General features: G+C 35.4%; 2 protein-coding genes across 5 annotated transcripts; one reads left to right on the top strand and one right to left on the bottom strand.

The window, feature by feature from the left end:
* Window positions 1–360: 360 nt before the first annotated feature.
* Window positions 361–5,959, bottom strand: LOC110854937. 2 transcript variants are annotated; one of them, XM_022103367.2, is made up of 5 exons: window positions 5,837–5,959; window positions 4,883–5,013; window positions 3,736–4,116; window positions 2,941–3,300; window positions 361–921 (listed from the first exon to the last, which is right to left on the bottom strand). In XM_022103367.2, exons 1-5 carry the CDS (start codon window positions 5,856–5,858, stop codon window positions 598–600), a joined length of 1,218 nt encoding a protein of 405 aa, XP_021959059.1. In that variant the 5' UTR covers window positions 5,859–5,959; the 3' UTR covers window positions 361–597. The 2 variants fall into 2 exon arrangements, with proteins under 2 accessions (XP_021959059.1, XP_035711602.1); XM_035855709.1 differs by lacking the exon at window positions 5,837–5,959 and having other exon boundaries at window positions 4,883–5,071.
* Window positions 5,960–9,934: 3,975 nt separating this feature from the next.
* LOC110854900 (putative uncharacterized protein DDB_G0290521) lies at window positions 9,935–11,324 on the top strand. Of its 3 annotated transcripts, none has more exons than XR_004835784.1 (2): window positions 9,935–10,206; window positions 10,280–11,324. XR_004835784.1 is itself a non-coding variant. In XM_022103330.2 (2 exons), exons 1-2 carry the CDS (start codon window positions 10,066–10,068, stop codon window positions 11,157–11,159), a joined length of 933 nt encoding a protein of 310 aa, XP_021959022.1. In that variant the 5' UTR covers window positions 9,968–10,065; the 3' UTR covers window positions 11,160–11,324. The 3 variants fall into 3 exon arrangements, 2 of the variants coding, with proteins under 2 accessions (XP_021959022.1, XP_035711527.1); XM_022103330.2 differs by having other exon boundaries at window positions 9,968–10,118; XM_035855634.1 differs by having other exon boundaries at window positions 9,979–10,170.
* Window positions 11,325–12,335: the final 1,011 nt, after the last annotated feature.

The following is a 12,335-nucleotide window of genomic DNA, read 5'->3' as shown; positions in this document are numbered from 1 at the left end:
TCTCGCTACATACCCATGAATATAATTTCCTTTGCATGAGTATCTATTTATAACGAAGATAGCATACGTCTTGCATCTCGAAATGTCTAACTTATCCTTAGTTTAAGATGTTCACTCTAAACGTTAAAAAAGTGTTTTAATTTAGAATTTGAATGGATGCAAGTAGATAGGTAAATAAAACTAGAAAATTGTACAGGATAAACTAAATAAATGTTGGAATGCCAGTGATTATTCTGGTATTCAAATATTTAACTAGATATTTGGTTGTAATATTTTGCATTTTGGTTTGATTACAAAAATAAATTGGTTGCAAATCTTAAAGTTGCGAAAATGAAAACTTTTGGTTGGAAGAAAAACAAATTGCTTGGGTGGTCATATTTATTCAAATTTTGATACTACGTACAAATTGGTTGAAGTCCACTTTATTTATTTACTACCAAATACAACGTTGGATGCACAAATATCTAGATATGTTTAATAATATGGATATAAATGTATAAAATCCTGCCAACTCAAAAATTTCTCCTGATATAACGACTTCTCCCTTCAATGTAGATAAACAGATACGTCTAATCGTTGTTCGAATAATTCACACCCTCAGGTCCAAAAAATCCTCTTGAACGGGTATAAATAATCCACCCAATTGAGGAACTTAAATCCGGACCGGTAAACGAACGTTTTACCGGCTCGAATTGGCCAACGTCTATCTCGAAACTGGTAAACGATTTCATGGAACAGTCTTCTCAGCATGATATCATTTGCCTCGCGTGGACCTGAATTCCACACCGCTGCCTTCACAATCTTCCAATCGTCGGGGCTGAGTTTGTTCATTATAACTTGCAATATGTCGGTATGGAACGCAGGCAGTGGAAAATATAGGATGGGGTACATTTCGAGAAAATCGGCTGCAGCATCGGTAGGCTGAAAAGGTAATTGATTGGTATTAAATTTAATTTTGCAAATTGTTTAATGGAACATACGCATGTATTTGTTTTACGATTTGGGGATCACTGAAGTAACAATAATTTTTACTAATGTTACCCTTTTAAAAACCAATTGCAATTAAGTAAACTATACCAGATCCAGAGCAAATTTACTCTTTGGGAACGCCAATATATAACGTCATCAAAAATAGGGGAGGGGTGGTTTTGAGTCGCCTATCTAACTAGTAATCAGCTTAACCTCTTTCGTAGTACTAATTTTTTATAAAATATAAACCATATTGATCTCATTACTACACTTGATATCAACCAATTAAGATTTCAACTAGTTTTCAATTTCTGAGTTTTTTGAAAAACATGAAAAATCTACTTTTTAACATTGGTAGATATAGGGAAAATTCCAAAACTTCAGAAGAAAAATATTTTAAAAAATCCACTTTTAGAAGTTAACATGAATATAACATGAACGAAGAGGTCTAAAACTAGGGGTTTTTATGACATAATATATAAACGTTCCCTTTATCACGTAAACGTTGCTCCGAAATTATCCTTAATACAGTTCATTTAGCATATTTACAAAGATCTGAATATGCGGTTTAATAAAATCACGACATGGTGACAACTTGTCTTTGGCAAGTGAAGTGCTTGATCCGCGATAACTAGTTAACAATGCATGGTTAACAATGCATAGTTAACAATGCATTGCGATGGTGTGAGGTGGTTATCGCCGATATCGACCAGACTAATTTTAAATCGTTCAAAAATAATTGGACCCGTATTTTTTTCGTTTTCCTGAATGGGCATATTTACGCCCGTGGCGGAATTTAAAAAAACATTTCCGCTAAAATTTTTAAAAACGCTGCAACTTTTCGAAGTTTTACTCGATTTAAAAAATTAAACACAATTTTTGCTCGGAATTACTTCCCTGATATTATATAAATTCATTTTTGAAAAACTTATAATTTAAAAAACAATTATCGTTTTTTAGCATTTTAAAAAATTCAGTAATGGCATTAAAACATCAAATTTTGTAAAATTTTGTACAATGAATCATCATAATTTCATGGAAGTAATTCTAAGCGAAAATTGAGTTTAATTTTTAAAATCGGGTTAAAATTCGAAACTTTATAACGTTTTTAAAAAGCCGAATTTTGACTGATTTTTTAAATTCCGCCACGGGCGTCAACATGCCCATTCAGCAAAACGAAAAAATACGGGTCCACTTATTTGTAAGGATGAATAATTTAAAATTAGTCCGGTTGATATCGGTGATAACCACCTCACACCTCCTCATCGTAAGCAAATAAGTAAGACTTTTATTAATTATTTAATTCTAACATTAAAATGATCAGACGTCGGATATGAATGACCGATAAAACCTCAAAATATGAATGAAAAATGACGGTAAAAATCCCCTAAATATGACCATAAAAATGACCTTATTTTTTTAAATTTTTGGCTTAATTTCTTGTATATATTTTCTTGTAATGCTCAATTTTTATCAAATAAATAAGTTCTGGGGTGATTTAATGCATTCCCAAAGAATTAAATCACCTTAGGCGAAGGTGAACGTAAATTTTTGAAAGTTTCTCACAATGAATCATTGTGAGAAAACTGAATTTTTTGTCATTTTCTGTCGATTTGATTGCCAAATCTTAAAATTTGGCTAAAAATGATAAAATGAACGAAAACCCCCGAAATATGATCGGGAATATGAATATGCCCCATAACCCGAAAATATGACAAATATGAGAAAATATGCTTTGACCTACGTGACCTACTAGTGACCGTACATTCTCATTCTCGGAAAGTTTGGCGACTGTAGGTCAATAAATGAAAAAAGTCATTTTTCATTCATAACCGACGTATGAAAATGATATTTAGAACAAAATATCAAAATTCTAAAATAAAAATTTGCAAATTTTTCTTTCGCAAAAATTTTCCAGTGTGGCGAGAAATTTAATCCTCCCCGTGTGTATACAAATATTTATGTTAATACCTTTCTCCCGCTTGATAAGCATATGAAGAAGTTCCGCTGCAGGTTAACATGATCCTCCGTGAGGGCTAGATCGTTCCATTCCTTCACAAACTTATCGTATTTTCCGACACCCATCATATCTTTGAGAGCGGGTAAAACATCTCGCTCCAGGGTTTGTTCAGCGGTGGAAAGCTGCATCATTTCTGGGTGGCTGCCGATTAGTAAGTTTGCCTTTTGTGTCGGCGTACCGGCTTTTCCTGTGTCAATATTGGCTTCGAACTCAACCCGCAACGGGCTGTTAATGGTTTGAGAGGACTCGAGAAACTCGACTAAAGGCTGGTATAGTGCTGGTCTCATTAATCGTTGTAACTTTTCGATGACCTACATATGTATGTTTTTAAAGATAAATAAATTAGTTTTGATCAGCGTATGCATTTCTGATTCGTAAGTTATTGTGTTTTGTGAAGGGTAAATTATAGAGTTCAAACCAGACTAGGCATTCTAAATCGGAACGTCTTGAAAAATCGGGTTTCAATTTTCGCCGAAACCGACTTTAATATATTTTAATTCATTTTAATCTCCGAATTCGCTTTTGGACATACAATTTTAACTATTTTGTAACTATTTTTACTCGTGTAAAAATTTCAAGTGAAAAATGAGGAATTAATTTTATAGCTCGCAATAAATTGGACCATAGTCCATTATGGATTAATTTTAGCGAATTATCTAAATGATCTCGATGGGTTTGAGTTTTCTCTATGATTTTTGAAGACAATGAGTCACTTAGAGTAGTCTTAATTTACATATGGTACATACCTGCGCCCTCATGTTGGCACGTATTTTACAGATTTCGGCGTAATGCTGATCCAGCGTGGCTTGAAGGCGGTCAATCTCTCTGCGGTATTCGGCCGCTTTCATCTCCGCTTTTTCCTTTTCGCTGCGAAGTTTTTCCTTTTCCAACCGCAAGGTGGCTACGTCATCTTCGAGCTGCTTAATCCTGACCTTGTCTTCTTTCCGCAGTTTTTTAATTTTATCGAGTTTTTCCTGAAGAGTAGCATTTTCCCGCTTAAGGTGGGCAATGCTTTGTTCGTGGTTTTTATTCTGGCTGTCGATATCTTCCATTAGGCGCGAAATTTGGTCGTCTTTTTCCCCCAAATCATTTTTCAATAGGCCGATTTCATTGTTACGTTGGGTGAGCTGTTGAAGACGTCAAAAATGTATCAAAAATGTGTTTTAAATTTTTAGAACACATCTTAAATTTTAAATTTAGTACATATTTTTTAATTTTTAAAAACTTGCCACCCTATTAGAAACGCTTCTAAAAAATTAAAATACTCCTACCAAAGATCACATAAAAGTGTACCAATAGTGTAGTAATAAATTACATACTACGCAAACTATATTTACTAACTCAAGAGTTAAGTTTATTCCTTATAAAGTTACCGTTTTTATTTATTTAACATGCTTTAGCTAATTTACACGAAGACTTTGTCTTTTTGTCTGTCATTAAATAGGTCAGCGGGATATATAATCGGATCGAGATAATCGTGATTGGTTTGAGCAATCACAAACATATGACCCCAGGGGGAGGAACCTATCGACTTTAGGGGTCCATCGTACCACCCCCTCGTACCCGTCGGGTTTGGTCGGACCTAACTTACGTTTTTACTGATATACAATCCATGGATGTAATAAGTACAGAGAAATTTAGTCTTCCCGTGCTGTAACACCCTCCCCCCACTCCCCAGGGGGTGTGGCAAAACGAGATTTCTTTCAGACATTCAATTTATGAAAAACCTATATACATTAAGTGTTCTCGTGATGTCGTTGGCGAGGTTGGGTTTAAGTTGAAATGAGACTGAAGCTACTTCTTTATGTGTGCGTCGATGTTTAACTTAGGGTACATTACCGGCTCAAAATATTAGTTAAAAGTGTAGTTAATTGTAGTGAAAAACTGACTCACTTCTTTATTTGTCTCACACCATTGTAGTTCGGCGATACCGGTCTTTTCCACAAGTTCTTCGTTCATCAACTGGACCCGATGGAGCCGTTCTACGATCTCGGGAATGCTCATGTTTCCACGAACAGTAGAACCTTTAAATTTCAGAAAATCGGGATCCTCTTTGGCCTCCGGCATTTATAAAACCACCCCCACCCCCACCTAAATCCACCCCCACCCCCATCAAATCTTATCACTCTATCACTCATTTGTCCTATCTGGTGTCCAGGTAGTCAGAGCCGAATGGACCTCTGGGCCACATTCCCAGAGGTGATAGTGGTTTTCCTGGCTCTACACCATAGCCAGGTTTTCCCACTATTCCTCTGACTACTTTATTTTACTATGTTTACATTTACATATCTAACTCTGTAATCTCTATATTGATGAGGGCTCATGGCCATATCAAATGCTAATAAATTGAATTGAATTGAATTGAATTTCAGAAAATCGTTTGTCTTGAAAAACATTCATTTTCCATAAAAAATATGTATGTATGAAAACAAGCGAAAATCAATATCACATTTGATTACATATATATAATTGAAAAGTTTCCATTGATTTACAATGCATATTACCAATACTTTGGTTGTAATAAATTGAAAATAACTATGTAACTTCCTAATTTTCGAATCATTTTTGAAATTTTTCATGTAAACCCCCACTTTGTATAAGATTTGTTTGTTTTTAACATATTGCATGAACTCCTTACTCTTTGCTTGTTCTATTAAAAAGGTTTTAAGGACGACGGAATCGGAAATTGCGATTATTATTTGCAAATTCCACTACCGCTGTCTGTTATGACTATAATTGTACAAGATTAAATTTTCACACTGAAAAATATAGACTCGGCGCAAAAGGCACATAAACATGCATGCATATTTAGATTGCTACCAAATAAATAATTAATTAAATTCTTACCGTGTGCTGGGCTAGGTGACATGGTTTCTCGGACGGATGACAACTTGGAGTACGAATCGTGAACAAGAAATGGGGCAAAAATTCAGTTCACGCCAACTTTTCATTTGAGTGCTCCGTAAGTTGAACGGAAATGGGTTATGTACATATTTACAACGGTTTTTCCTTTAGTCGAAAGGATTTTGGCTGTTGACACGTATTTTGTTACCAAATGCATACTAATGTTTACAAGGCACCTAGAATACATAGAGGGTGTCCAGAAAGTTTCTCGCTATGGATTTTCCGCAAGTTTTTTTATTGCTAGTTTTAACATCTTTGAGTTTTATCGTGCAATTATTTTACCAATACGATATCAAATGTGAAGCCTTTTCCCATGCACAAAGAATTGAGTATCCTAGCAGTATCCAATGAATGGGATGGATTTAAGTAGAAACGCAAAAATCTGATAGATGTTTGGATTGCGGAGTGATTAAAAATATTTTAAACCCAAACACCGTTCAAATAGTACGAGGACACTCTATCAATTAAAAAAATTCTAACTTGCATGAATAATTTGAAGGAAATCGCATAGTTTTCATATGAAATCTGAACCAGCCTAAATCTCGCTACGCTACACTTTCAGAAGATTGGTAATACTTTAGTAACTACTTTTGGGACTAACCCAGAATGACAAAGGAGGGTTGTCAGACATACAGGGGTCACTGGGGTCAGTATAAAACGCTTTTTAGCCCACGTGATATGAGTTAAACTTCGCAAAACTGCTTAAAAGCATAGATTTTCGACTATTTGGACCACTGCCAAGGCGACGATAAGCGCATATTCACAGATAAGTGCTAGATTTAATAGCATTGACAATTCAGTCCACAAAATTCGTGATGTAGGGAAACAAATTTGAAGAGTGTGGCATTCATTACAAGGCCGAAACACGACTTTGAAATCCCGGTCGCAGGTTGGTTTCGTAAGGACCACGCATTTTACACCACAGTTTTAAGGCGGGTTAAATTTAATGCACCACCGAATAAGCTGAAATTTACCACAAATTTAGACTGAATTCACCACCGGATGAATTTTTTCCAACTTTGGCCTTTTTAACCATATATTAGGATGGTGGTTACCACAAATTTAGATGAGCTGCCACTAACGTATTTCGTGAATACAGGATTATAAAACAATAATATAATTACAATAATCTCAAGGAATCATGGAAATTTCCTTATCGTTTCATGTGCATATGTATATATTTGTGTATTGTTGACTAGACTATGGGCATGAGAACTGACTGAATATGTATTACCATTCGGCTGGTCATCACTCTCACAGTCAGTTGTCCTGCAGTTAGAATATATCCATCTGAACAAAAATTTTTAAAACCAAAGAAATGACGTGTTCCCAAGTTTTTAACTGGACAAGTGATGCCGATTCCTCTCTTTCCGAGGAAAATTCTCCCAAATCTAAAAAAAACCCAGGCGTAGTTGCGAGTGGTCTGTTCTTCGTCAATTTGATAGTAAAAAAGAGGCAGAGACTTACTTAAAAGAAGAGGGACAATGGATTTATCACTGTAAATATTCTACTGAAGGAGTAACCGTGAAGTACAATTGTCGATCTTCCTCTGCATGTTCTGCCAAACGGAGACTAATTTTGAAGGCCGTATCTTCCATTGTCGAACTTCAAGCCACCATAGAACAGCATGACCATGCTTTAAAAAAGCAAAAAGGTACGTACCTCAGACTCCAAGCTATTCATGTATGTGCATTTAAAGTTGAGTAACGAACGTTTAATATTATCTTAGGCATCAGCCAAAATATGAAAGATGAAATTGTCAAACTGGTGGAGAGAGGGATTAATAAACCAAAAATGATTCTGACCGAGTTACGTAAAATCAATGTAATAAACCCGACCACAATCCAACTAAAAAACTTTTTGGCGTATTATTTTAAATTTCTATTCGAAGGCCTTAAAAAGGGAACGAAAGGAAACTTGGATCCGAAAGTGCTAGTTGCAGATTCAGCTCAGGCTATCACCATTGGGTTTGAAGATGTCTTCGGAACAGACTACAAAAGGGTGCACTGCTGGTTCCATGTAACTTCAAACATCGACAAAAAGCAATCGCTAGTTAAGGATCGAACAATTTGGCAACAATTAAGGCAGGACATAATAAGGCTTCAATTAGCTCGGTTCCCTGAGGAGTTTGAGGTCGCAAAAAGTTTGTGGATAAAAAAGTACTCTGCAGACGCAACTTAAGATTTTGTGAATTACTTCAGAGATGAATGGCTAAACAGCCGAACAAACTGGTATGAAGGATACGCCCCTGGGTACCCGTCCACAAATAATGGACTTGAGTCAACCAATGCTTGGATTAAGCAGCAAGGCACCTTCAGGGCAAGGTTGCCAATGGGGGAGTTCATTTCCTTCATGTTAAGCCAAACCAAAGATTGGTCGTAGCAGAGGGACCCAATACATGAGAACCATAAAACTTTTGCAGAAGTTCCCATTATCTCACTCAGGCTGGAGACCGATGCTTTCAATTGGAACAAATCAAAACCAAGTACAAGGTATAAGACATCTGAAGATGAACTTTATGTCAGGCATTATTTTGTATCTGCTTCAAATCTTGGAGAACTTTCGACTCGTACGTGGCCAGCACCACAAGATTATGGATGGTTAAATTCCACACCAATCAATGGACTAATTCCACATGTTCATGTCCCGTTTACTTAAAAGAACATGTTTGTAAGCATATACTTGGTTTAGCAATTCAGAATACGCTTTATGATGTTCGACCGGAAGCCAAAACCGTTCCATTAGGTGAAAAGCGTAAAAGCGGTAGGGTTGCGAAAGCTAAAAAAGCGCTCATTGTTATTTAATTTCAGGTGTATTTTTAAAAAAAGACGTCAAAGATTATAAATAAATAAATCATATTGTAAATTAAATATTGTATTTATAATTCTATACCCATGAAATACGTTAGTGGCAGCTCATCTAAACTTGTGGTAACCACCATCCTAATATATGGTTAAAAAGGCCAAAGTTGGAAAAAATTCATCCGGTGGCGAATTCAGTCTAAATTTGTGGTAAATTTTAGCTTATTCGGTGGTGCATTAAATTTAACCCTTTTAAGGCATGAATGGGAGAAAGTGTGAATACGACCGAATTATGTAGACAATATTACGGTACTTTCAAAAAATATAGCAGTTTGAATAATTCTATCTCCCTGTTTCTTTCAGATAATAAAATTCATTAGTGGTTGATAGGGAGAAACTTTCTGGACACACTCTAGGTTTGACATTATTCTGCAAAACCCATGTTGGTCAAGCAAACAATCAACAATTTTACATATGTACATTCATCCAATGCCCGTTATTTGGTTGTCGTCCTTCTAATGATGTAAGAGAAACGGACGGACGAAGAAGCTTATGCAAATGTAGATATTATTTTAATAAAGGACTTTTGTAGTTGCTTGATGATTATGTAAATATACATGTAACACACCGTGCTCGACACTATTTCAAAACTTGTGAGATTTTATATCCATACACGGAGAAAATACAAAAGTAATATAATACTAATATAAATATGTACCAATGTAATATAATACATATATTTAGTACATTTCATTAAGCTACATATATACTTATGTAAGAAACCCCAGATTTAGAAAGCTAACTGTAATAAATCTATCATTGACACATAAATGGCCAAGAAGACGTAGTTGTTTATATTTATTTGTATGATATGGTTCGCGCAAATACGCAGTGTGGACATAAAAGTGTTTCCGCATTTATGTAAATAATTATGAATATGCAAATATCAACCAGTCATTTTACATAACCATCGTCTCAATTTTTTTTATACGTATGTACATACATATACAAAATTATTAACCGTTAACGTCTGTAAAAGAACCCGTGCAAGAAGAATGTGCAAGATTTTCGGTAGTATTTTATTTTGGATATGATAACGATCCGATCCTCTCAGCGTTGATTTTAATGCATGAAATACATATATACTGTGAAAATTGCCAGAAAACAATCTCATCCTAAATGCAAGGCCTTATCTCCGATAAGGTAACACGGAAATACACACATTTACACAGACCACATCGGTGCCTTCTGGACTGTTCACGGTGATAAGTAAGTACCTTTCCGTTTGTCGGTTCATTCGAAGACAGGAAGTTGTCAAGCAAAGATCCAGCCGATTTTTTAAATTTCAGCCAGAAATTTCACTTCGTAAAAATGCGTTTTCTTAATTTACCAGGCGTATCCCAATTAACAAGCTACTTTAAAGGGTAAAATATCAATATCTCCTGTACGTAAATACATACGTATGCCTGCATGTGTGTAAGAAGCAAGTTAATTGTGTATTTAATCGTTACGGTATAAATAATTGAAAGTTTGTAACAATTTTTTAATCCGTGAATTTACAATGATTTGTTTACTTAAATTCTAGCCCTACCATCACGACGTCAACGGCCATCTCCGAAGACGACAACCCCGCCCTAAGGAACGACGACAACTCCACCCCGACAAACAACGACAACCCCGCTCTAGCAAACAATGAGACCCCCACCGTAACAAACAATGAGAACCCCGACCTAACAGACAATGAAACCCTCAATGAAACCCCCGTCCTAGCAAACAATGAAACTCCCACCCTAACAAACAATGAAACTCCCACCCTAACAAACAATGAAACTCCCACCCTAACAAACAATGAAACTCCCACCCTAACAAACGAAACCCCCAGCCTAGCAAACAATGAAACTCTCACCCTAACAAACAATGAAAACCCCGCTCCAACAAACAATGAAACCCCCACCCTAACAAACAATGAAACCCCCACCCTAACAAACAATGAAACCCCCACCCTAACAAACAATGAAACCCTCCCCCTAACAAACAATGAAACCCCCACCCCAACAAACAATGAAAACCCCGCCCCAACAAACAATGAAACCCCCACCCCAACAAACAACGACGTGATGGAGAATGAACATGCTCTTTCCAAAGAGGAAATTTCTCCCCTTTTTAATCCGCTTCTTCCGATTGAAGATGCCAACAAATTGGCTCAAATCGACGCCAGATTGGAAGAACATACCAAATTTTTCGCCCAGCACGAAATTATGCGAGCATTGATGGAAGAAGAGGAAAATGAATTGAGGGCTAGAGAAGAAAGTGAAAGTAGCGAAACTCCTCAGCCCCCAAGAACAAAACTCCCCAAGATTATTCGAAGTCCGGGTGAAAGTTTTAAAAGCATTTGGTCAAGCGTAACGTTTTGGAATGGGAAAGGCAAGGAATGTACCCCGAAAGGAAGTGAGAAAATAGTGTAAAGTTATAGGATACCGCAAGAAATAACAATTGTTAAAAAACACACGAAATTTCAGTTTCATTTGCCATTTTTTGTATGGGCAACGCAAAACGAAAATGTTTAGTCATTAGAAAAAATCGTACATACATACTATTTAATGCAATAAAAATTCTATTATACTCAACCGTGCACAGATTCCTTTAATATATTTTTTAACAAAGAGTTACCCTTAATTTTACAAAGCGATAAGTAATAAATTCTGTAAATTTTCTGGCTGAACGGTAAAAACCACATACATTTATTCAACTTACTATGATAAGTCTTTCTATCCAAAGAAGAAAATGACTGCCAACCTCAGATAAGTATATAACCTTACCGATAATGGCTTTAGTAGCACAGAAACTCATGGTAACAAATTATTTATACAGGTAATTAAAGGTGATATGTAACGTAAAAGTAGGTCGGGGAGTAAAATAACCAGAGTCCGGTTAAATATGTTCTTAAAAACCTCGAAATATGTATGTAAAATGTTTACTCAAATCGCCGAAATATGTATAAAAAAAAACATTTTTTTATTCGTTTTAAATTACTTCAAATTCAACATATTTGACCGCAAGAGTGACAAAAAAACTTTTGCACTTCAAAGTGACAAGCTAAAAACATTTCCATAATCACCGTTTCTACGATAATCGGACAAATAATGTATACGTTGGTAAAACTACAATCGGTATCCACAGTTGTACCTTACGCAAGCAATGGAGAAAGTTCGATATTTATTAATTATTTATGTACTGTGAATTTGTGAAGTTTTTCTAAAAGAATATTTTTTTTTGAAAAAAATGGCTGAAATATTTAAAAATAGATTTATGTGTATCAAAAAAGTATATTTTTTGACAAAATCGCCGAAATATGTATGTAAAAACATATTTATATTTACCAAAACCTCGAAATATGTAAAACATGTGAAAATATTTTCATGGGATAATAAAGATAATAAAGATATTTTCATAGGGCGCCAAGGCTCCAATGATATCGTGCTTATGTTATACGTGTTAAAAAGGGGAGAGTAGGGTCTAGAAAATCGCAATTTGTTTGTTACGTAATTTATGGACGGCCCCCAAGTAGATTAAGGAAGCAACGCCATATACACCTACATAATTATATGGTTCAACGAATAATGTAAATTTGAAAATAATTT

The sequence above is a fragment of the Folsomia candida genome, unplaced genomic scaffold, assembly GCF_002217175.1.
Source record: "Folsomia candida strain VU population unplaced genomic scaffold, ASM221717v1 Fcan01_Sc011, whole genome shotgun sequence".
In the NCBI taxonomy this organism is placed as follows: domain Eukaryota; kingdom Metazoa; phylum Arthropoda; class Collembola; order Entomobryomorpha; family Isotomidae; genus Folsomia; species Folsomia candida.
The sequence above is the reverse complement of the archived record's forward strand: the minus strand, read 5'-3'. Positions and strand labels throughout refer to the sequence as shown.